Source organism: Lepidochelys olivacea (genome assembly GCF_965140295.1).
Source record: "Lepidochelys olivacea isolate rLepOli2 genome assembly, chromosome: 13".
Classification (NCBI taxonomy): domain Eukaryota; kingdom Metazoa; phylum Chordata; order Testudines; family Cheloniidae; genus Lepidochelys; species Lepidochelys olivacea.
In genome coordinates, this window is record NC_140423.1 from 4397881 (window position 1) to 4425116 (window position 27236).

Genomic DNA, 27236 nt, shown 5'->3' on the forward strand with positions numbered 1-27236 from the left:
GGTAAGTATACACTACAATCAGAAGTGTGACTGCACATGTGTGATGAAGCTATCTTGAACAACTATAGCAGCAAAGAAGCAGCAGCTGTAAATGCCTACCGGACCTTGGGCCGGTACATGTTCTGGCAAAGAACAGAGACCATTTGTTCTCGTTGTGGCTAAAAGGTCTATCACAGGAAGCTCCACTCGCTGAATATAAGCTTCAGAACACAAGTCCTGCTGGAATCACTCATGGTTGGCAGTTTACCTCAGCAAATAGTATTTTGCTAGATCATTGTTCCAGATAGGTCAACAGAAATGGGAGTTATCCTGTCGTCATATTCATCACTGGTCACAGACTCCCCAAGGCAGCAGTTCTCAAATTGTGGGTTGTGACCCCAAGTAAGCTGTGACCCCATTTTAATGGGGTCGACAGGGCTCATGTTAGAGTTGGTGATGCCTGGGGCCGAAGCCCAAGGGCTTCCGCCTGGGCAGCAGAGATCGGGCTCCACTCCTGACCTGCTTCTCCCCCACGTCACATAGTAATTTTTGTTGTCAGAAGGGGGTCGTAGTGTAATGAAGTTTGAGAACCGCTGCAAGGGAAGAAAACCAAATGCTAAACCCACTTGGACTTGCAGTGTAAGTGCAGTTGGTACACAGGCTACCATTGGCCAAGGGCCCATCTGTGAATGGAAAAATTGCAGCTTTCACCCCAGCAGAGGCAGATATTTGAGGGGTACACTCAGAAACCAGAAAGGAGACAGAGGTGCATATATCCTTGTAACCATGACAGACCTGTCAGGATCTGAAGCCTTTGGCTATCAAGGTCAATGTGTGATGGGAATCTTGATAACTTGTAGAAAGACATTCTTGCAAGCCAAAAAATATTGAGAAAATTTTGTGGACTAGGAACCTAAGCAGTGTATAAACAAGGCTGCTTTGTGGTATGACAAAGTATTTTAATTTTCAGAGATATCATTCCTTCACAAGTCTAGTGTACTATCAAAGGTATGCAAGTTTTATTCTTTAGTTCAGCCAGACCACCCTTCAGTCCAACCTCATGGAACAGAACCAAACACATTGCTCTGTTCACTCTCTTTCTACTCCAATAGCAATCTTAAAATATCTTCAAGTAGTATTCAAGGTAATGTGCAAAATAAGAAAGCTAGTACAGTACTGCCCTTTCAATTATTAAAATCTTTAGGTAAATAAGTTTGACATCTGTATTCAATAGCAGTTTTGCATGTAAGTGCTACGCTAATTTTTTTTGTTAGCTTGATAATGGAACATATTCAAATGCTCTGAACAACATTTCATGGAATATTTCACAGTTATACATACCACCCCACCCCAAAGACCAAACTGAACGCTTACTTCAGAACCAAGGTCGTCTTAGTTTAAGAAATACTACCTTAGCGGCTTAAATGAATTAAAACTGATTTTTTGTCTAGGGTTTCTATTTTCAGCTTATGTGAAAATGGAAATAGTTTGTTGACATTTTGACACTTTAGTTTGAACACACACCAAATTCTTGCACTGCTCTGGTAGCCTACAGGCACTTTCTCCTCTACTCTTTAAAGAAACACAGTTAAGTTGATGCTATATGCTTAGAGAGTTAAAATACTGTATGAAAATATTAGAGGATGAAGAGACTGCATGTTTTCTCTTGCTTTTATTCTTGTTCAATTTTACAAACACCCTTCCGTATCATTTAGCATTCTTGCTTTCCTCTTCAAAATAGTAGAGCATGCAGCCAGCTGAATTCTTCACCAGGACTACAGACAATAGTCCTCCAACAGTAGGCAGCAGGATTGTGCGGAGTTCTGATCCAACTATATGGCTGAGCCTTCCACATCACTGGCAACAGGAAATGTTGCATAGCATAAAAGGGTTTTGACTTGAGAGTTGGGTTTCTCAGGTCCCAAAAATTTTAAGGCATTTTAATATTAATTAGATAATAAATGCACAACGTACATCTTGGAAATATGACTCAGTTGTGATGGCAGACGAATTTGGCCACAAAAGGTAGCTATATCCCTTCAAACCCCAATAAGATTAATATAACTAGAGCCTCTCATTCAAAATATAGCTATTATGCGTGCTAGTAGCTGAAACTTGGTTGTAAGTTCCACAGACTCTGTATCTTGGAAAACGAATGTGTTCAGTTTTGGTTTGAAAAATCATCATCTACTGCTACATGACATTGTTAATAGTTAAAAAACAAAAGAAAACAAAAACACTCCAAGCTTTTGGGAGAAAGGATTTAAAAGATACGAGTGGGAGTGTTTTCTTAGAAATAAATTTCTTTACCAGAACTACTGTGCTTGAGTTGACATATATTAGCAAAAACTGTTCATAAATTTCTCAAACAAAAAGAATGGCAGAAGTTTCAATTATATGAAAAAAGCAACACCTCTGTTTTGCAAGGCTAACAGCTCTTCCTGTGAAGATAACTGATCTCTGTGAGGCCAACCTTTAATACCATCAAATCCTATAGTCCAGAGTCTGACTCTATTTAATCCTGGAAAAAGGAATATTCCTAACACTAACTGAACAGTCTAAAAAAATAAACAAGACCTTGTCTGAAACTTCAGATGCTTCTTTTATATTCAGAATAATCCAAGCAGCAACATTTTAATTCTCTACTAATGCTAAAGGGTTTATAACAAGGAGGTGAAAAATAAGCCAGCCAAATTCTTAAGCTAAATCTCTGTAAAAAAGCTTCTTCTTGGTTAAACAATTGTGCAAAAGTTGCAATGTGAAAATACATTTCTCAATTTACCTTTTAAAAGTTGTGATTCCAGTAAACGTGGTCAGAAAAGGCTTACTGTAAAGGAGCATACATCTTTCCACAAGTCTCAATTCCTTCTTAAAAGAACACTGGAGTACTTTATTTCAAATAAATGACTTGCAGAAAAGAAACTAGCAGATTAACCAAGTGAAGATCTAGTAATCCTGTGACGGTGGTTGCTCCTATTACTTGGCAGATATGAATACAGTGTAGAGATGTCAGTAAACAAGAACATCCCATGAACCTTACCCCCTTTGCTCTACCCTGCTAGAAGAACAACTAAATAGCATACACTTAAAACACAGAGCAAATAGTATAGTGCCTTTTTCCCCAAACTGAAAAAAGGAGTGGTGGATTGACAGGCATCTCATAGGAAAGCAACTGACAGGTAAGACAATTAAAGTATACTAAATTATAAGCGAAAAAAACCCAGCATATCCCAGATATGAGGAAAGGGAAAGAGACTGGCAAAACAATTTACACTAATCCAAATAGCAATGGGATAGGAACACAGAAAAAGCACTAAAGAAAAATACAGATTAATCTACATCTGCATGAAAGACCCTTTCAGCCAAATAATGTGTCCACAGATGCCAGGAAACACACAAACTGGACCACACGGCTACCTTAGCCTACTTCACCAAGCTAGAACCTTTTTCAGCCCCCCATACCACCGAAGATCTCAATGAGAGGGGATGCACTAACATTTATACGATTATGGCCATCCTTCAGAAACTGCAATTTATCTGATTCCCATCACATTTTCAGCAGTCTAGAATCTCAATTTACTCCAGATTCTTTCACAAATCCTGCTTCTGCATTCCTTCCTGGAGAAAGTGGATCCAGAATTCACGGCGAACAGTAAGAATCCCTTTCCCCATTTGCTATTTCTGTGGTATCCAAGTACCATGGTGCCTGTGGCCAATACAATATTATCAGAATCACTCCAGATGTTTGCCTTATTTATTTAACTGGCCTGCCATGTAGTGGAATTCAGGAAAGCAAAGCGGTGTCTCTATTCACATCTGGGATAGGGAATCAACAGATCCATGGATTATTCTCAGCCTTTCCACCAAGAATCTGATTATTTCTGGGTTTGAAGCTCCACTCCATAGTCTGCTTTGGTATGTAGGACCTTTCTAATATGCAGTGCCTGTATGTTTCTCACTGAAATAAGCACCATTACCCAAAGGACTGGTAGCTCCTTTACAGTTCAGTTGTGTACACTAGCAAAGAATTTCAGAAAATAGCTTACTATATAATAAACTCCATAACAGCATCAAAGTTTTAATACATTAATTGTTTCTGCAAAACACAGGAGGGGTTTCGGGTCTAGCACTCGTTACTTCAAGTCCTAAGAAGAAAGAAAATTACTTTCATTCTTTTCCTGTGTCAACCCAGCAACTCTAAAATACCCACCCCTCAAAAGTTACCATTAAATTGAGGGGACTTTGTGATAACAATGGAACCCTGTATTATTCTCCTCCCCACTCCAAAATCCACACATGATCATGCTTCTTCCTGTTTCTATAGGGCCTAGAGAAAATTCTAGGGAAGAACAAGTGCTCACACCACACAATTCCCAGAGCAAGGTATCAACACTTTCAGACTATAAACCTGTAATGGCCTTCAGTGAATCATCATTTTAGGCTGCCAGATGGTCTATACTAACCCTTGGCCTGGCAGTATTCATAGATATTAAGGTCAGAAGGGACCATTATGATCATCTAGTCTGACCTCCTGCAAAACACAGGCCACAGAATCTCACCCACCCACTCCTGCGATAAACCTCTCACCTATGTCTGAGCTACTGAAATCCTCAAATCATGGTTTAAAGACTTCAAGGAGCAGAGAATCCTCCAGCAAGTGACCCGTGCCCCATGCTACAGAGGAAGGTGAAAAACCTCCAGGGCTTCTGCCAATCTGCCCTGGAGGAAAATTCCTTCCCGACCCCAAATATGGTGATCAGCTGAACCCTAAGCATATGGGCAAGATTCACCAGCCAGATACCTAGGAAAGAATTCTCTGTAGTAACTCAGATCCCACCCCATCTAACATCCCATCACAGGCCATACTATTCTAAAAGACTTAATTCCAGGACAATCAGAAGTCTCAAGATACTTCTAGTCAGATTTCAACAGAATGAAGAGGAAACGGGGCCTCAAAAAAAAAAGTAAGTTTTAAATATTTTTTTCTCCTAGGTATCCCAAACACACACATTACAATGGTATATCAAGCACCAATTCCCTCAATATTGAGGTAGTACTTTTTTCCCTTTGGATATGGACTGAATGGGTAAGATCACTTCCAGATTAGTGAACAGGACAAAGAACCTTACATAAAAAGTTAGGGACAGTTTGAAAAGGTTTTCATTAGGGTGGAGGCTATTAAATTCACAGTAAGGAGGGGGCTGGAATTTGTTAAAAGGTAAATGGTAACAAAACTTGCTAAATATCTTAACACTTTGCTTACATATGGCATGCATTTGCCATCATCTCTTGTTTTTACTTATTTAGCTGATCAGTTCTCCCGGGCTGTGGCCTATCTATTACAGGTTTGTGAGGTGCTTAGCATATTTTTGGACACTAAATAAATAAGTAATTAAGAAGCTAAAGAAACCAAAAAATATCAGTGACTAACCTAAGCTCAGCTCTGAAGCCTAGCAGCTTAGTAGATCTAGTAACTAGCAAGAGGGTTGCTTCCACCTGCTGGAGATGGGAAATATTAATTTGAGGCAGAAAGCCCTATTTCTCACAGCAAAAAGTAAGAGCTTTGTTGACCACTTCCTCCACTCCTATCTCTACCCACTGGAATGGTGAAATGAACTCACATGAATAGCCTATTTAATTAGATTTCATTTCATCCAATGTACCTGCAGAGTTGGGCACAGGAAGGAAATTTGCAACAGGCAAACATCCTAAGTATCACCGCCCCCGTTCCTCAGACGTTCTTGTCAACTGCTGGAAATGGCCCACCTTGATCATCACTACAAAAGGTGTGTCTCCCCCCCCCCCCCCGCTGGTAATAGCCCACCTTAAGTGATCACTCTCGTTACAGTGTGCATGGTAACACCCATTGTTTCATGCTCTCTATGTATATAAATCTCCCCACTGTATTTTCCACTGAATGCATCCGATGAAGTGAGCTGTAGCTCACGAAAGCTTATGCTCAAATAATTTTGTAAAAAGAAAAGGAGTACTTGTGGCACCTTAGAGACTAACCAATTTATTTGAGCATAAGCTTTCGTGAGCTACAGCTCACTTCATCGGATGCATACTGTGGAAACCAAAGATTAAGTTGTAACCAGAAACAGAAAGCAAATACACAAGGTGTGAAACAGAAAAACAGTGTCTCTCAGTCACTTAAAACACTTTTAGGGATTGATTCAGGCACTATGGTGGATCACACAGTGCTCTCGCAGAAGTGTGCTGATTAGCACTCAATTCAAGCCCACTCTTGTGGCAGGCAACAGAGTCTTGTGGAGAGGAGCAACATCACTCTGCAACAGTAAAGGGAGGAGAATTCTATTTCTGATCAATTCTTGAGCTGGCTTAAGTGGGAATACCATGGGCTGGTCAGCCTTCAGATATCTCCCTTCTTCAGCAAGATTGCCTGTATTCAGGACCATAGTGTTTGTGGTGCAGCAGCCAGATCTCTGTAGGTCCCCATCTCTGCTGGCATCACCCCTGTGTGTTTATTTCTGGCATTTCACTCAATTTCAACAGTGAACAATAAATAAGAGTATTTCTAATTAGTTTCTCTTTCTGATCTACTGGCACTACTGGAATCTTTAGCTAAATCTTTTTTTAAAAAAACGAAACAAGTTCTACTAATTAGGATCTACATGTGGTTTAACTAGGACTGTCAGTTAATTGCAGTTAACTCATGCAATTAACTCAAAAAAATTAAACCTGATTAAAAAAATTAATTGTGACTAATTGCATTGTTAAACAATAGAATACCAATTAAAATTTACTAAATATTTTGGGTGTTTTTCTACACTTTCAAATATATTGATTTCTATTACAACAAAGAATACGAAGTGTACAGTGCTCACTTTATACTATTTTTTATTTCAAATATTTGCACTGTAAAAAATGATAAACAAAATAGTATTTTTCAATTCAGCTCATACAAGTACCGTAGTGCAATCTCTTTATTGTGAAAGAGTAACTTTCAAATGTAGATTTACTTTTTGTTACATAATTGCTCTCAAAAACACAACCATGTAAAACTTTAGAGCCTACAAGTCCACTCAGTCCTACTTCTTGTTCAGCCAATTGCTAAAAAAACAAGTTTGTTTACATTTATGGGAGATACTGCTGCCTGCTTCTTATTTACGTCATCTGAAAGTGAACAGGCGTCCGCATGGCACTTTTGTAGGCGGCGTTGCAAGGTATTTACATGCCAGATATACTAAACATTTGTATGCCCCTTCCTGCTTCGGCCACCATTCCAGAGGACATGCTTCCATGCTGATGACGCTCATTAAAAAAATGTGTTAATTAAATTTGTGACTGAACTCCTTAGGGGAGAATTGTATGTCTCCTGTTCTGTTTTAACCACATTCTGCTATATATTTCATGTTGTAGCAGTCCTGGATGATGACCCAGCACGTGTTCATTTTAAGAACACTTTCAGAGCAGATCTGAGCAAAGAAGGTATCAATGTGAGATTTCTAAAGATAGCAACAGCACTTGACCCAAGGTTTAAGATTCTGAAGTGCCTTCCAAAATCTGAGAGGAATAAGGTGTGGAGCATGCTTTCAGAATTCTTAAAAGAACAACACTCAGATGTGAAAACTACAGGACCTGAACCACCAAAAAGAAAATCAATCTTCTGCTGGTGGGATCTGACTCGTATGATAAAAATCAACATGCATGGGATCACTTCACTTTGGATCGTTATGGAGCAGAACTTGTCATCAGCATGGGTGCAAGTCCTCTGGAATGGTGGCTGAAGTATGAAGGGACATATGAATTTTTAGGGCATCTGGCACATAAATATCTTGTGAGGGCGACTACAACTGTGCCATGCAAATGCCAGTTCTCACTTTCAGGTGACACTGTAAACAAGGAGGAGGCAGCATAATCTCCTGCAAATTGTAACCAAACTTGTTTGTCTGAGCGATTGGCTGAACAAGAAGTACGAATGAGAGGACTTGTAGGCTCTAAAATTTTACATTGTTTTATTTTTGAATGCAGTTTTTTTTGTACATAATTCTATATTTGTAAGTTCAATTTTCATGATAAAGAGATTGCACTACAATACTTGTATTAAGTGAATTGTAAAATACTATTGTTTTTTACAGTGCCAATATTTGTAAAAAATATAAAGTGAGCACTGTACACTTTGTATTCTGTGTTGTAAACGAAATCAATATATTTGAAAATGTAGAAAACATTCAAAAATATTTAAATAAATGGTATTCTATTGTTTAACAGCGTGATTAATTGCAATTAATTTTTGTAATCGCTTGACAGCCCTAGTTTTAACACATAAAACGTAGATTTAAGGCCACTCTAAACTATTTGATAGTGTCCACTGAAGCAGATGTCTGAAGACTGCACTGAATCAACGCTGGAAGTCTCTTTTGGGTGGGGGTGGGGTGTTTTTGTGACCATTTTCATGTTAATACTGTTCAGTACCTTAATCATTAGGTACTCAGTGACACAGACCCTATTAATTCCAACAGCAGAATCTCTTGTATTATGTCACTGAATATCTCTGACATATGTTTTAAGAAACTATATTTTTAAAACAATCCTCGAACATATCCCTGCAATTAGTTTTTCAGTTCCATTTTTGCAGCCATTCCAGCATACTTGTATTTTACTCTATAAACCAGTCCAAAAATGTCCACAGTGTGAATAATATAAATTGCTTGAGTGGTTTTTATGGGGTGGTGTGCAAGCCAGAAACACTTATGCTTGAACAGCATCATAGGCACTTAACTGGGAACAACAGGCTTTATTCAAGAATACCCTGAAGTTTGAGAACTATAAATCCAAAATTCATTATAAGCCAGTATCATTTGGCATTGTTGGTTTTAAATTAAAATTGTTTAGGTTTTTATCATTAACCAATAAGGATGATCAAAATTATATGCAAGCTTGTTGCTGCACGCAACAAAATAAATCCAAAAGTATTTCTAGACTGTTATCCATTCCATCTAATTTGACTTTCCATGACATTTAACATTCAAATTCCAGACCAGAAATATTTCACTAATACTGCCCTTCAACTTCAAATAGGATCAATTATGTAGATTTTTTCCCTAAAATTATAATTCTGTTTCTTACAAGATATATGAAAACATATAAACGTATTTACTTTACACATTACACCTCTCTCTCTCTCTCTCATACACACGCACACACCCACCCACACACCCCTCTCCCCCCTTTCCTGACTTTATGTACCAGCATGCCGTAACAGATTTTGTTAATAACTCATGACAGGCTGGGATTTCCAAAGAAGGCCAAGGGAGTTGAGCACCTTGTACTCATTGAAATTCAACTGCAGTTGGGCACTTAACACGCTCAGGCTCCTTTGAAAATCTCAGCCATAACTTTGACAGGCAAATATTTATTCTTGAACCTAAATAATTGGTGGATAAAGTGAATGTAGCTGGACAATTTTCATATTATTTTAAAAGAAAAACACTGATGAAAATTCAAGAGAGGCGAAGAGTGTATTTGTCTCCCTTGCAATGCATTTAAACCTGCTCATCTGAAAGACTGCAGATATTCATAATAAACCAATAGATGGTCTAAACCATGAAATGACATGAGGATTCCATTCTTAAAGCCACTAAACACTTGGCTGACATTTGATTAAGGAGGAACATGGATACTATGTTGTCCTTAATCGCCCCCTCTGTCAACACCATAGCTGTTCCTCCATTGAGGAGTGATCTAAGCAGGCCATATGAGTGAAATTGGCGCTCCTGTAGATACCAGAAGGCAGTGTTAGAAACAGTAGTCTCATTAAGATGCAGAGATTAGAGCACATGCAGTAGCAATTAAAGAAGACTCCTTGCTCTATACAACCAGTGCTCCTCAACCCTGACCTGAAATGATTAATCTAGCAGGTGGTCAAGTCCCGTTTCAATCCTTTACCAACACTGCTAGTAAGAATGGCAGTTTTGGTGACAGACAATTGTACATCAAGGACCTGACTTAAGCCACTATTTTATTCGCAAATTAATACCTATGAGATGACTATGACTTCAGTTCTCTACTATCCAGGGATAAGTTTGGATAAATAACCTAAAGATATAAAGGTTCTATATTCCATTATCAATCCCCAGAAGTTCATAATATTTTTATTTCAGTGAATGAGAAGTGTGCTATAAGCAAAATACTATCTATATTTGCATTACTACAGCTGCTCATTGCTGAAAATCAAAAGAAAAAAAACCAAAACAAAACCTTACTTGGGTCACGACTGTTGTACGGCCATCCTGAGGCAGATAAAAAAGATGGCACTGGAGAGCTTGCCCTGCTGTCAGTCTCTACTTGCTGTGTAATATGACGCACAGTTTCTTTATTTTTTCTGTTCTTTCTGCGTCCAGTTGGTTGCCAGCCATCCCCTGCTCCTTGTTCTGAGAAAGTGTTCTGTATTGCACTATCCTTGGCAGAACACAATTCATTCCCTCCATAGTGAGATGGTGAAATTTGCTCCTCTTTGATACGCAAAGACCCATAGCCCATGTCACTGGACCAAAGAGACTGGGATGAAATGTCATCATGGCTATCTGTTTTTGGTTCCTGATCCTCTTTTCCATAACTGCTCCCTCCTTCATGACAGCTAGCAATGGCCGAATCTCCAGAAGAGTTCGCGGGACTTGTTCGTCGAGCTAACCACGGAGAAATACTCCTACCAGCCACCACTGCTGAAATCAAAGCATCTGTACTACTGCTGGAAGCGGCCCCAAGTTCATAATCAACAAGATCATCTGAGGCATCAGACTTTATACTTATGTCAAGAGCTGCCTTTATGAAATTGTGACAAGCTTGTACAATATCAGTCATCTGGAGATAGCTAGCAGCTGACATCACCTCAATGACATTTCTGCTCGTCAGTGCTAAGTGTGCAGAATACATGAAGTCAATGATGGCTTTAAAGCCCTGTGCAGTTACAATGTCTAAATGAGTGACTGTGGCCTGGTCAGATGTCTTCTGCACCTGGCAGTAAAGAGTCTTGAAGTAGCGGCTGCTCCCGAGCAGGACATTTTTGTGAGCCTTAAAGATCTTCCCCTCCACTATAATGCAAACATCACAGAGGATGCCATGCTGTCTCTGCTCATTGAGCTCACGAAGCAGATGACGGTAATGGGAGGCAATCTCCATATCTTCCTTTCGGTTATTCATTTGGGAATCTTTGTGTTTCCTCGTCCACAGACTCTGGAGGGAGAAAGGAAAGCATTACCTCAAAATGCAAAACAAATGTAAAAATGTATTTTGTCAATAGCACTGGTGAAAGGAACTGAAACTGCACCACACTAAATGCTCTTCGAGGATTATCTTGTCATCATAAAACAAAAATTATTTCCTAGCACAGATTGTGTGTTCCTTATGTGATTAATCTTAACCATGATGCTAGTATTCAAATAATTCACATTATTAAGAGAAATCAGAGTGGAAGTTCAACTCCCTAATATACAGGAACATCTCAGACATTATTTTACATGTACCACTGATTATACTTTAAATTAACACAGGATTATGGTGAAAAAGCTTGTCAGTAAGGGCTTGTACACACAGTGGGATAATGCACACTATGGGAGGTATGATTTCTAAAGTGCAGTAACATGTTTTGCATTAATTGTTGCGTGAATACCCTGCTGGTGTGCACTAAAGGTTCCCTAGTGTGCTTTAACATAGTACTGTTTCAAGCAGCACTAAGTCAGAGAACACTAGGGAATCTTTAGTGCACACCAGCAGTCAACATGGTCCAATTAATGTGCAACATGTTAGTGCTGTAGACAAGCTTTGTGTTACTGAAATGGTCCTGGTAAAATACCTGTCAGTTTTTATCATTTAAGACTTGATAAATAAGAACTAGAGTTGAAACTATGCTAATGGATGCAAACCACTGAATAGTATCCTGTAGCAGTAGTATTTCCTTAGGGGGGAAAAGCCCAACTTATGTACAGCACGCTAAATACTCTAAATCCTCAAACAGTAAAAGTCAATTGAAACTAGCCATTTACTTTGCTATATTGTTGCTTTGGGGCTATAATGCCGTTACAGTGTCAGAGAAAAATCAGATCTGAAACCACATTTCGGAAAATTTTAAATCCCCACTCAATCAAGTAAAGTTTTAATGTATAAAGACTATGAAGTTAATTTCACCTGAACTTTAACTCATTTTCTATTTACGATCAAAACATTTTTACAGGTTTCAGAGTAGCAGCCGTGTTAGTCTGTACCATTTTTAGTGTCACAATAAATTTATTTGCCAGGCATACTTTTTGAATGGAATGGATTTGATTTAGTCTCTATATAAAACACCCTTTTTTCAATCAAGGGCCCCTAAAACACTATTTGTTCACCAAATACTGTGGACGTATGCATAGTAAGGATTCTCTGACTTCCAAAACAATATCTTTTGCATCAGACTTGGACTTTTACCCACCAATTCAGAAGACCCTTACAGCAGATTCCTGCCAAGCCTGGATGACGCTACTAGCGTTGCCAACATCAATATATATTCCCTGACAATCTTTAATTTAAATGTATAGTTTTGTTTTTTTTTTTTTTTTTTTTTTTTAACTGCCAGCAGAAGTCTTCCCTCTTAAAGCTGCTAAATGTTCTAACTTGTTTCTTCTAAAGAAATTCATAAAACAAGGTGTGTTAAGGTTAACATTTTTTCCATAACGCAAGTAGGATCAAATTCACAAGTGAAGTGATAAACTACTATTTAATTATTATTTTTAAATACTCCAATATCAGCATGAACATAGTCCACATATGGTTTCCATATAGCATTAAATAAGTCACCTCTGTCTTAGAGTGACAGAATCTGAACCCAAAATCTTCAGGAAAAAAAGGAGAGAGAGAGAAAAAAAAGAAGATCAATAGTATGCTGTAAGACCTCTCCATTTGAGGGACCTCTCTGATGACTTCAAACTTCAGAAGGTGAGCTACTGTTTCACACATTGCTCTGTCCGCAGAGGTTCCTTGAGGTCTGCAAGAAGATAACGGTCTCAACAGGAATGTGAGAATTCCATGGCATAGTATCTTCTTTGACCAGTGACAGCTGAAAACAGTAGCCTCTTCCAAGGGAGGAGGAATCCTTGGACAGGTAGAACTGGTAGCCATGTGTTATTTTTGGTGTTTAAATTCCAGATGGAGTAAGCCCTAGATTTTCCTCCTTGGGAATATCTATCCTCTTCCTTGGGAGTAACCAGAAGCTCTTTTAAAGAAGTACCAGGGAAAACAAAACCCATAAGAGGGCTAGACTTTTTGGTGCAAATTAGAAGAGGCTGATGCTATGTACCTGCAGAATATCTGGAGGACATCACTGCAGGTAAATTTCCAGGTTCAACCAGTAGTCCTCAGGATATAGGTGTCCTGAAGATTGCACTGGAAGCCATTACCCATGCCACAAATCTTAGCCCACGTCTACACTACTGCGGTAAGTCAACTTAAGTTTCACAACTCCAGCTACGTGAAGAACATAGCTGGAGTTGACGTAGCTTAGGTCGACTTAGAGGTAGACGGGAGACACTCTCCCGTTGACTTATCTTGCTCCTCTTGTTCCCAGTGGAGTACCGGGGTCGACCGGACAGTGAACTGCCATTGAGTTAGCGGGTCTTCAGTAGATCCACTAAATTGACCCCCTGTGCATTGATCACCGGAGCATCGATCCAGGGGTAGCGTAGACATAGCCTTAAGACCCTATACAAGCATCAGACAGACAGACAGACAGTCTTCTCTCACCAAAGTGAGAGAACATTTGAAAATCAGTTCTTCCAATGTTTGGACTTGAAAGGAAAAAATTGTTAGAAATACTGTGATTGAGGATTTGACTGCCACAGCTCCATAATTTTGCACCAGTGGGCTCCTGAAAGCCCCCTTCTCAGATGGAAGGACAGTATTTTTGATTAAAGAAGCCACTAGTGCATCTACTTTTAGAGGCTGTAGAAGTCTTTTTGCCTTTTGGGAAATTGGAACCACCATATAGGATCAGATGAGTGGTCCATCATCCATGCATTCATTCAAAGGAAGATGCAAGAAATCTCAGTTATGAAGTGAACAGGTTTTTTATATATTTGTCTTCTTTCCTTTTGGTGTTCTCATTCCAACATGAAAGTTTACATGAAAAGGAGCAACTTCTTGGACTTGGTTGGAAACAGGCTCCCCTTGGAGTTACTGTTCCTCATTTTGCTATGGATAATATCAAGCATATTTAGCAACATTTTCATCCATCTTGAAGAATTTAGGCAGCAACAGCCTTTTGTGGGTTTCTTCTTCAATGCCTTCCATCTGAAGTTCAGAGAATTTCTTTAGCATTTGATAAGGAAGACTTCTGCCACTACTTGTGTTTCCCTCAGCTTACTTTGACTATATGTATGTTTTTTCTTTGTGTGTTGTCTGCCTTCTGGCTATACGTCTCATTACTAGTTATCTTCCAACAGAGAAAAGCCATTTGTACCACAGTGATGAAATCAGTGCAAGTGTCTAGACTGAAGATGGCTAGGATAAAGGAATCTGTGCAAGCTTGTGATGTGAATCTCCTGGTGCCTTTCTTAGGTTTTTTTGTTTGTTTGTTTGTTTTAAATTCAAGCAGGGCTTCTTTAACTAGATCCTTTTGAGACTGAGCCCCTGGAGCTAACCTGAATCAATCTTTACTAGCCTTGTCCTTACGGACAGAGCACTTGCTAGCCTCACTGGATGAGGAGAGCTTCTCACTGGATTTGGCTATTTCCTGTTCAGTATATTCTTACTAGATTCTAGAGCCTAGCAATAAAGGACCAAGTATCACCTTCCTTCCCACTCACCAAGACCTTGGCAGAAGATGCAGCCTCTGGGCAGGATGAAAGAATCACTAACCAAAGAAGGGCAGGAGTTGGATGATCCTAGTTTGCTTGCCCATATTTCTAAGGGCACTAAAGAGGAAGCAGAAGGCTGGAGGATACATTTGGGGGGTGAAACTCTGGACTCTCCCCCAAAATGTTTCCCTATGGGGCAGGCTCTTTGGAATGTAGGCCATGCAAATCTGCCAGGTATCTTGAGGAGGAGGGCTGGCAGTAAGTAGCTGTGGCATTGTCAGACACGATAGAGGCAGACTGCATGAGAACTAAAACCAGTTTGGAGTGTGGATTGGCCCAAAGAAAGTGGGGGCTCTCAATTATTCTGCTCTGAGTTCATGCTCTACTAAAATATTAAGTATAAGAGTGGTAAGAGTACTGGAAATGAGACTCTGCAGGACCATGAAAGGTGGCTTACTGCAAAAGCACTGTAGTTTTATTACTGTAGCACCTAAAAGCCTTAGTCATGGACCAACATCCCACTGTGGTAGAACAAACACAAACAAAAAGACCTGTCCCACACAGGTTACAATCTAAGGATAACACAATAGACAAAATAGAGTAAAACAAAACAATGAGACAATATTGGTCAGCATAACAGACAATGGCCTCAGCAGTTAGACCACTGATGTGCTATCAACTTTTTCTAGGTATCATGGAAAAATAAAAGTTTAAGGACAGTTTTGAAGGAGCATCATTCGATAACTTTGCAGATGTTTATGGGGGCACTCCTCTCAAGCGTGATGGACAGCACAGGAGAAAACATGAAAGTGCTTGTTTAAAAGTTTAATAAGTAGGCAATGCAGGGTGGCATCAGCAACCAATCAGAGGCGGGAGTCAACTTCTCAATAGAGAATGACATGACAGGTAGGGTGGAGACAGGCCATGAAGATCCTTGAAAATGAAGACAAGTTGCTCATGTTTGATGCAAAAATGTACTGCATGTTGAGAATTTTCTAGTCTTTGGGTTCTTAGATTCATCTACTTGAGGGAAGGGGAGCACGCTAGCTTGGAGACTAACAAAAATCACTCAACAGTAAATCTGAAACTGGCAGAATAGCTACAAAAGAAAAACAGAACACCTCACTACTGGAAAGAGACTGAATTTCTCATTCCTGCCTCCCTAAACTGAAGAGAGTCTGGAGACAAAGCCAGGAGGACACAAAAAAATACTTTCTGCCATCAATTGGCAAGGTGATGAAACTACTATTTGTGAAGACTAGTGGCTATCGCAACAAGAGAATTCCACATTATCTGTCACCTTCAAATTTGTGCGCAATAATAAGAATATTTGTGTTCAGTTTGACTAGTGAAGTTCAACATCTTCCAATCTGAGAGAAACAGTTATAAATTACTTGATCTGTGTGTCACAGAACCTGTCACCTTATATGCTTTGTTCCACATTCACCTTTTATAAAACATCGTTGTACTTTTTATAGAAGAGGTCTTTGGGGGAGAAATTAAATATGCCTCAAATTCAGAAGAGTTAGTTAGTTTTTTGTCTACCCATGTCAAACTAGAGCATCCGTTTTATGTCAAGGACCAGTAGGGAATTAGCACAAGTTAAATTTAAGGCAATTTACTAGTAGTTAATTCAGTAAGCTTCAAAATCCTCCTCTCCCGTGTTCCAGTTTTACACACTGCTTTGTGGTTTTGGTTTTCTACCCTACTTTGTGATTAGATATAGCTATTTATGAGAAATAATGGAAGGAGTTCTATAGAAATGTAGCCCCTCCAACTACTAATGGAAGCACCTGAGACTAAAGAAAAATAAACTGGGGAGTAGAAGTCAATTTTATAAAAATGGATCATCACATAGACAAAAATATTAAAATGTGAGCTTATGAAAGCTCTTTTTAATACTCTGAATAAGATTTCAATTAACTCAGATTGGATTACTTAGGCCGGAGTTCCTGTTAGTATTTAAATGTAATGTGGCTTCTGAAAGAGTTAAATAGAAATATTTAATATGAAAAGTCCTAGTTTTGAAGAAAATGACAGGTTTTTTTAAATGAAAATATTTACTAGATGAAGTCATACATGTGCCAAATACATTTCTACTAACACAGATGAAAGATTTCAAAAAATAAAATAATAAATAAGTGACAACTTCTGGAATGATTTCACTAACTATAATAGAGTCATTAATAGATGAACAAAATTAAAGAAACATGGCATCGGGGTATTAAAATTCAGGTCTCAAATTAACAAACTTGAAAGTTTTACTATAAAGTGTATGGATTAGCATTACTCTAACTTTGCTTCATGAGGGGTTTTAGTTCTATATTTTGAAACATTTACTCTATTGTCTCCACATCTCTGTCTCTCTCTCTCACACACACAGTCCTCTACCGATCTCTCTGACATGCTTTAATTCTCCGAAGTCTAATGTTAGTAAGACTCTTGAAAATGTATCTATTTTTGTTTAATATGAAGTCATCCATATGAAGTCATCATTCATTTATTCTTCACTAAGCCTTTACTTGTATCCTGCATATTTCAAAGATGTCTTACTTTTTATAATTTTGTCCCAAATTTCAAATACTTGCATGTGTGCATAACTTTACACATTGTTAGTAGTCCCACGAAAGTCAGTATGTAACAAAGTTAAGCGCACACACAGTCTTTGGTTATCAGAGATTAAAGCCTCATTTTACAAACAGGATCCATCTATAACCAAACTTTAGTATATCTAGCTTCATGTCAAGATACCCAAAAACACATAAGGAAGCAGCCTTTAAAGAAAGCATGTGAGAAGTATGAAGAGTTGCTGAGTTTGGAGAGAGTACATGATTTAAGATTTAGCCTATATCTCAGTCAAAAAATAGAATACCACGAACAGACAAGTTCTAGTTTTGGATCAGAACAGTCTGCACCGTTATCGAAAGCAAAATGTAAGTAAGAGCTGTACTGGCTTTTTTGGCAGACACATTCTGTTACCAATATTTCACTCATCACACAACAGTATTATCTACTTATATAATTACTGATGTCATTAAAAATATTTTCTGAAACTATATTTATTTAGGAAGTTAACCTGTTTACAAATCCTTGCCATGTAAATATCAGGAGACAAAACAACCATTACAACAATGAGCTTTCGAGAAACTTACAGTAATAAAATAGAGATCTGATGATTAAATAAGGTGTTACCATATTACAGAGTGAGCATCTTCATACTACTTTATAACATGATGTTTTGGTGATTTTATAAAACTGAGTGAAACGTCTGATTACACATTTAACAAAAACAGACAGATCTATCAATTGTTAATATTTGAAAAAATTGGAAAGTAACTTTTTTTTGGCAAGTGAGTATACTCCAGGTACTGAATAAATGGTAACCAAATAGCTAAGTAACTATTTGTCCTCCGTCTATATTGTTGGGTACACAATTGGTGTGTCAATTGTTCCATAACCATCACCTCCCACATTTTTGAATGATTCCTCTAGTGTTGGACTATTTATCTTTTTCCAAGGCTACCAGTAGCCTTGCAGCTACTAGCAGATGAGAGATTAATTCTTCACTTCCTTGTGTGTGACCATTTCTGCTAGAAAGCCCAGGAGGATTACCAAAGAATCATTTGGTAATAAATATCCAACAATTGTGGTAGTGTAATAAGCTGCATCCAAATACTCTCTAATGACTGGACATGTCCACCATATATGCACAAATCTCCACTCACTCCACAATTTCTTCAGCACTTATCACCATTCAGTCCCCCCTCCCCCCCCGCCCCGCTCTCTATATATATTAACCTGACCAATATTAGGTACCCTTGAAAAAATATCTTAATCTAAATCTCAGATTGAGATTGCTGATCCTCTTTTCCAGATCAAATCCCATTTCTCTTGGGTAATGCGTCTATCCAGATCCTTTCACCAGTATGTCATGTGATGTCACTAAAATTTTAGTTTCATAAATTCTATCTGAGCATTGCTGTGTATTCCTCCTTAATTCCACTGAATTTTACTTTACACAACCCATTTCCAATACACAACTATCACATGGAAATTTCCAGCCTTTAGGAAAAACTTCAAACAGAATGTATCCAAGTTTAAAGTGCTGTATAGTTTCCTACTTGGAAAGTATTCATTGGGGTCACAACAGATACAGATTTCAGAGCGGCAGCCGTGTTAGTCTGTATCCGCAAAAAGAAAAGGAGTACTTGCGGCACCTTAGAGACTAACAAATTTATCTGAGCATAAGCTTTTGTGAGCTACAGCTCACTTCATCGGATGCATACAGTAGAAAATACAGTGGGGAGATTTTATATACACAGAGCCAGAAGAGTACCCAGAAGTTACCTACTACAGGACAGGCCCAAAAAAGAAAATAACAGAGCGCCACTAGCCATCACCTTCAGCCCCCAACTAAAACCTCTCCAGCGCATCATCAAGGATCTACAACCTATCCTGAAGGATGACCCATCACTCTCACAGATCTTGGGAGACAGGCCAGTCCTTGCTTACAGACAGCCCCCCAACCTGAAGGAAATACTCTCCAGCAACCACACACCAAAAACACTAACCCAGGAACCTATCCTTGCAACAAAGCCCGTTGCCAACTATGTCCACATATCTATTCAGGGGACACCATCATAGGGCCTAATCACATCAGCCACACTATCAGAGGCTCGTTCACCTGCACATCTACCAATGTAATATATGCCATCATGTGCCAGCAATGCCCCTCTGCCATGTACATTGGCCAAACCAGACAGTCTCCACGTAAAAGAATAAATGGACACAAATCAGATGTCAAGAATTATAACATTCAAAAACCAGTTGGAGATCACTCCAATTTCTTTGGTCACTCGATTACAGACCTAAAGGTGGCAATTCTTCAACAAAAAAAATCTTCAAAACCAGACTCCAATGAGAGACTGCTGAATTGAAATTAATTTGCCAACTGAATACAATTAACTTAGGCTTGAATAAAGCCTGAGAGTGGATGGGTCATTACACAAAGTAAAACTATTTCCCCTTGTTATTTCCCCTCCTACTGTTCTTGTCAACTGCTGGAAATGGCCCACCTTGATTATCACTACAAAAGGTGCCCCTCCTTATCTCCCCCCCACCCCGGTTCTCCTGCTGGTAATAGCTCACCTTTCCTGATCACTCCTGTTACAGTCTGTATGGTAAAACCCATTGTTTTATGTTCTCTGTTTAAATAAAATCTCCCCACTGTATTTTCCACCTTATGCATCTGATGAAGCGAGCTGTAGCTCACGAAAGCTTATGCTCAAATAAATTTGTTAGTCTCTAAGATGCCACAAGTACTCCTTTTCTTTTAACAGATACAGAGCTTCCTCAAAAAAAAAAAAAAAAAAAGATATCAACACCACATTTATAAAATATCCATTAATGTGGTATGAACCGAGGTTGAAAAAGTAGGGCACCACCAACCCAGACCTCCATCTACAACAGTCTGTCCAATTTCCTATGGTAGTTACATAAGATACTAACAACCAACCCACTGCTTACCTTCATTGCAGTGTTAGCCCATGTTAACTGCACTCAAATTAGCCTACATCACATGACAGCAGTCACACCGCAAAGTTTTTGAGCTGCACAGAATGTATTAACAGCACAGAATAGCTGAGCTCCCACTTCATTACCAGCTCAACCCACAACTCCTGTCCTGACTGGCCAGCTAGCTAGAGTTTAAATCACCACTTCACTCAATCTAAAGAGTTTTGTGTGCGCATGGGAGTCAGGTTAGGGCAGCCCTCGAACTATACCTAAAACTAATACTGCAATTTGGGCAATTCCCCAAAGAATCACTGTGCTGCCAAAGGACAAAAGAGTTCCCCCCATAGCAGGTATGCAAGGGTCCTCTCCCACAACTCAAGAGATGTGTGTAGGATGTGTGACTACAAGTCTCCTGTTGGTTCAGGAAGTGAAAAAATTAGGGCTGTCAATTAATCGCCGTTAACCCATGCGATTAACTCAAAAAAATTAATCGTGATTAATCGCTGTTTTAATTGCGCCATTAAACAGAATACCTATTGAATATTTTGGATATTTTTCTACATTTTCAAATATATTGATTTCAATTACAACACAGAATTCCAAGTGTACAGTGCTCATTTTATATTATTTTTATTACGAATAGTTGCACTGTAAAAATGATAAACAAAAGAAATAGCATTCACCTCATACAAGTACTGTAGTGCAATCTCTTCATCGTGAAAGTGCAACTCACAAATGTAGCTTCTTTGTTACATAACTGCACTCAAAAAACCAAAACAATGTAAAACTTTAGAGCCTACAACTCCACCCAGTCCTACTTGTTGTTCAGCCACTTGCTAAGACAAACAAGTTTGTTTACATTTACGGGAGATACTGCTGCCTGCTTCTTATTCACAATGTCACCTGAAAGTGAGAACAGGTGTTTGCATGGCACTTTTGTAGCTGGCGTTGCAAGGTATTTACATGCCAGATATACTAAACATTTGTATACCCAACATTTGTATGCCCCTTCATGCTTTGGCCACCATTCCAGAAGTGTATGCTGATCCCTGCTGATGACGCTCGTTAAAAAAAATAATGCATTAATTAAACTTGCAACTGAACTTCTTGGGGGAGAATTGTAGGTCTCCTGCTCTGTGCTTTACCCGCATTCTGCCATATATTTCATTTCATAGCAGTCTCGGATGCTGACCCAGCATGTTGTTCGTTTTCAGAACACTTTCACTGCAGATTTGACAAAATGCAAAGAAGGTACTAATATGAGATTTCTAAAGATAGCTACCGCACTCAATCCAAGGTTTAAGAATCTGAAGTGCCCTCCAAAATCTGAGAGGGACAAGGTGTGGAGTATGCTTCTAGAAGTCTTAAAAAAGCAACACTTGGATGCAGAAAATACAGAACCCAAACTACCAAAAAAGAAAATCAACTTTCTGCTGATGGCATCTAACTCAGATGATGAAAAACAAACAAGCGTCAATCTGCACTGCTTTGGATCGCTATTGAGCAGAACCCATCATCAGCATGGATGCATGTCGTCTGGAATGGTGGTTGAAGCATGAAGGGACATATGAATCTTTAGCACATCTGGCACATAAATATCTTGCAACACCAGCTAAAACAGTGCCATGTGAACGCCTATTCTCCCTTTCAGGTGACATTGTAAACAAGAAGTGGGCAGCACTGACTCCTGCACAGAGTGGATTTGATTTAAATCATGATTTAAATCACTAGTCAGGAAGACTCTATTTAATCATAGATTTCTACACAGACGTGCATTCTCGTTGGTTGTTATAACCTTAATACATATTCTTCACAACTCAGATAGATGTAGGTTTCATTTTTAGAAGGTACACATGATATATTTTTAAAACTTTTCAGATTAGTTTTACAGGTATATCAGAAAATGAATGATTATTTGGTTATTTTATTTACCGAAGGGAATTGAAGCAAATATTTATTGAAGTCATTGGGAGATGAACTAGCTCCAATTCAACAGGTTAATCAATATTTGGAGGATTTTCTTGCCATGCTGTATTAGGAAGAGAACATTATCAGACAGACATTTAAATTGTTTTATTTAACTAAAAACAATAATGCTATGTATTCTGGATTTTTTTCTTCAACAGCAAACATAATATTTTAACAAAACAAACATATGAATTTTTGAATTTAAACATTCAAGTTTTTTAAAATCAGGTTTGTTTTTGTTAAAATTGTTTTTAACTAAAACAGTTAAATGAAATATTTTTTTTAAAAAAACAAAAATTAAATTGACTACATCAGCCAGGTCAACATGAGAAACTTAAAATATTGGCTTCTGCAGCTAACTCAGTCATCTTCACCTTCATTTTCCTGTTTGTTCATAATCTGGAAAAGAAAAACAAGCTTTCCTGCTTTTTCAGGTCCCAAACGATTTCTCAATTTGGAATGAATTAGTCCAAAGGAAGAAAATATTCTTTCTACACCATCAGAAGAAGCTACTGCTGTTAAAAGTGAGATTATCACTTCAACTGTCTCTGAATCCAAGTGCTTAAGTGACTTCCACCAGTTCACTGGTGTGACTTTATTTCATCATCAGCAAACATTTCTTGAATGGTTCTTATTCCCAAACTGGGTCTCTCTTACGGCCTGCTGCCATTATAGTTTTCCCTTCTAGTGAGAGAATGGTATGGTAGATCTCAAATCAATGAAGGCTACACTCAGAAAGACCTCAAGTTTTCTGGAATATGCTGCTCAAACAGTTTCACTTTTGTTTCTACTGCCTGTCCCTCCCTTCCCACATTTATCTCCAGCCTTCTTTTCCGCCCCCAGCAATCTTCTATTCATTGAACTTTTTGAAACTTTGCACTTTTAGAGAGAGGTAAGGGATTGACTCTGTGTACACAAATTTGCAGAGGGACAATAGGGTTGAGGTCCGTTATTTCTCACCTCTATATATTTATTTATTTTAAAACATTTTTGCTGTTAACCAGCATATTATCTCTGGAGACACAAATTCACAGTTTGAGAACTGCAAAACTAAGCATCTCTGACGGCATCTTCTAGACTGAGCACTGAGTCCCATTGGATAGATAGAAAGATTAACCTAAATAATCTATACAGAAGCCCCTGGAACCCCATAAAATTGGGTCCCTAATCCATGAACTATTGGAACTCATTTACAAAACTTTCCTTAAACATTACATCAATATAGTCTCATACTATAGAATTAGAATTTATAATCCCTATTCCATGATGAGATATCTTTGAGCTAGAATGTATCTTAATTAACGCTTTCTTTAGATAGGTTTTTTCCTCAAAAAGCATTTTATCAAAAAAATCCGATTTAAATCCGATTTTAAAAAAATCATTGATTTTTATCCACCCTGCTCCTGCACATGTAAACAAACTTGTTTGTCTCAGGGATTGGCTGAACAAGAAGTAGGACTGAGTGGACTTGTAGGCTCTAAAGTTTGACATTGTTTTGTTTTAGAAAGCAGGGGGGTTTTGGTGAATAATTTGACATTCGTAAATTCAAATTTCATGATAAAGTGATTGCACTACAGTACTTGTATTAAGTGAACTGAAAAATACTATCTTATTTTTACAGTGAAAATATTTATAATAAAAAATAAAGTGATCACTGTACATTTTGTATTCTGTGTTGAAACTGAATATATAGTATTTGAAAAAGTGGAAAACATGCCAAAATATTTAAATAAATGATATTTTATTAACATTGCGATAAATTTTTTTTAATCGCTTAACAGCCTTTGAAAAAATTAACTGGAGCTAGTGATATCTTTGACCATTAGGATCTATTTTTCAATTTGCAAAATGCTACATCCCACGAAAAGAAACCAGAAGTAAATAAATGGCACTCTCTCAAACCCTGTCAGGGTGATATACACCAATAAATAGCTGCAAATTTTGGTAATCCTAAAATTAAATATCCATTGTAGAAAGACAGAAGCTTTGCAATTGTCTACTACTTTGACAATGTTATATAACAGATACTATGGATATCAAGTTATTTATAGTTTTTTAATACCAGTTTTATGGTACAAGAGAATAAATTATTCTGCTAACCAATCTGAACAGAGGAAGTTTTAATTGATAAATAGCTTGGAGAGCTCATTTCCAGTGGTTTAGAAAACATGTGTTAGATATATCATTCAAAGGGTTTAGTATTTTACCGGGCTGAACTTTGAAATATGGTAAATCCCACCTCTGCTCTGCATTAATATGCCCAACAACCATGTTAGTTTCCCCAAGTACAGCCTCTCACTTTCTAGGGAACAAAGGAATAAGGACACTGCAGAGACAGCATCCCCAAACTCCAAAACAGAAAGTTGCTCTAGTCTACAGGACTTTTCTGATTGATCTATCAGTTACTATAACACCCTCCAGAGGGAGGAAAATCTGGTACTCTGATAAAGGAAGGTTGCTACAATAGTGCCTTCCAAGAGGCCAGTGAACCATGAAAGCTCATCTGTAGGGACCCTGACAAATCCTCCCCCCACACAAACAATAAATTGTAGTCTGAACATAATTTTCTCCGCAAGCTAATGTGCAAATATAGTAATTTGATTCTACTGAAAGCATATTAATAAACAAACTGCAAAAATAGTATAGAGATTGTTTCTAAACAAAAATGCACTTACACAATAGTAAAATCAAGTATGGGCTTTTAAATCTCAGCAGATTTAATTTTACTTAGCCATATGTCAATTTATAGCTATAGGTCAGAATGACACTGCTCACATTTTTACAGGCTAGGTCGGAAACTAAGTATTAAAAATACAACTCTAAATTACTGCTAGAATGAACCTAGTTCTACAGATACTGTAAATTCAAGAATTTTCTAGTAAATTGCAGATACACACAATGGAACCAAGTCAATGTAATCAGTTGGTGAACAATTTACTGTACTTAGCATTGTCTTGTTTACTTCTTTAACAAGTTAATAAAATACAGCCCAATTTGACACACAAACATTCAGTCTAAGCTTATGGACCATCTTGCTCACATGTTCTAATCCACTTTTTGTGAAATGAGAAACTGTTTTGCACACTCAACAAAATAGTCTTTATCTACTAAATAAAACAACAGGAGCAAAGCTGCAGACTTCAGAACACTAAATCGGGTAGCCTCCTTCAATTGTACCAACACTTGTTAAAATATTCTTTGAATGTTAATATAGAATTGATTAGATACCACCCTAAACTAGAAACCTCAGTAAAAATGACAGTTACTTGAGGTTGTTTGTTTTATTAGAATGGACTTCCTGTGGAAGTTCAACAATGAAGGAGGACTTCATTGAAGTACATCTGTTTCAGGTGGCCACCACTGTAATATCTTACTTTTCACATTATCTTTGATGGAAAAAAGTATCTTAGCACTTATTCTAAATTTCACAATGAATTCTAAACTTTAGAGTACCAAACTTTCTACACTTCACAAAAGTAGTATTTCAATGCTAAATCAGTCACTGCAAAGATAATATTTATTGCTTCAACCAAGTAAGGTTTTCCCTCCAAGTAATACACTTTTTATCTCAAATATCATAATGTGAGATATTTTAAAATACAGCTGAGAAAAAACTATTTAGTTTTCAGACTGAATTAGTATCTGAAAGTTAGAACCTTAAGGGCACAACCCTGCACTAATCTTATCTCCACTGTGCTATGTACTCTAAGCAATTCAAAAATTGTTGATTTTACGCCATCAATACCTAGGCATAAAGGTGTGCCTTCCGGATATAGCAGCAGCCTTACCAAAACTGAGGGATCATCAGTTAAGTTAGAACAGTCCTTCAAAATAGCAAATAGTTATAGGACTATCCTGTCAACATTACGATATGAGTAGTCCCAAGATTAAGATTTAACCCAATTAAAATTAAAGGGTACAAAAAAACCTGTTATATAACACTTTAGTCCCGAATAAAAAGAGATAGGCAGAACACACTTCCTAGGTGTAAGTAAGTCTACAGAACTGTCCCCCAGAAAAATCTTGGAGACAAACAACAACTCTTCCGCCTCCTCAAAGGTACTTTGTTTCCTTTGCTCAGAAGGAAAACAGCAACAAAAACACAGATTACAAATTTCTTTGATCAATCCAAAGCACAATCCAGGAGAAAGATTTTTTTTTTAGGACAAAAACTAACCAAAAAAATGTACAAACAATTTAGACTGTGTACAATTAAGTACCACATAGCCTTGAGAGTGAAAAAAACAAACTAAGGACATATAAATAATAGGCTACCATAACATAAGAACAGCCATACTGGGTCAGACCAAAGGTCTATCTAGCCCAGTATCCTGTCTTCCAACAGTGGCCAATGCCAGGTGCCCCAGAGGGAATGAACAGAACAGATAATCATTAAGTGATCCAACCCGTCGTCCATTCCCAACTTCTGGCAAACAGAGGCTATGGACACCATCCCTGCCCATCCTGTATTACTGTATGTATTATACACGATACTAAGAACAACCTAACATTCCATACTCCCCTGGGGGAAAAGCTTAACTGGAACATAGACAAAAAAATTCAAGTGTTGTTCACAGTTATCAAGATAAAACAAAATCAGCTAATAGATTAAGGAAGAACTGAAACTCAGTCCAAAATTCTACCACGTAAAATTAAATGAATGCATCCCATGTTTCTATTTCCCTTATCCCCTGTCCATGCCCACAGCCCCCCGCACTCCCCAGCATTCCGACATTTTTTAAATTCCAGTGCAGACGAACTCCGCTAGGTTGGGTCACACTTTCAACTCTTCTACTTGCAGAATAGGACACAGGATGCTTGTCAATTTCACTTGGATCTAGTTGAGAATGCTGGGAAAATAACATGTACAGGAACCCAGGCATAGGTATGTTCTTACACTACTACAAATTAATCGGAAAACAGAAAAACAGAAGAGGATTGTGTCTATGCTTGGGTTACTGCACCTACTTAATGGGTCAGAAA

The 27236-nt window shown here is 38.0% G+C and overlaps 1 protein-coding gene across 3 annotated transcripts in view; it reads right to left on the reverse strand.

Annotated features, from left to right (window-relative positions):
* The window catches only part of ZBTB46 (zinc finger and BTB domain containing 46), a 108739-nt gene that overhangs the window by 67474 nt on the left and 14029 nt on the right, over positions 1-27236 (reverse strand). For all 3 annotated transcript variants that reach the window (XM_084645320.1, XM_084645318.1, XM_084645319.1), the window contains exon 3: positions 10209-11178. In XM_084645320.1, coding sequence (XP_084501446.1) covers positions 10209-11145 — 937 coding nt within the window. In that variant the 5' untranslated portion in view covers positions 11146-11178. The remainder of the gene's footprint in view (positions 1-10208; positions 11179-27236) is intronic.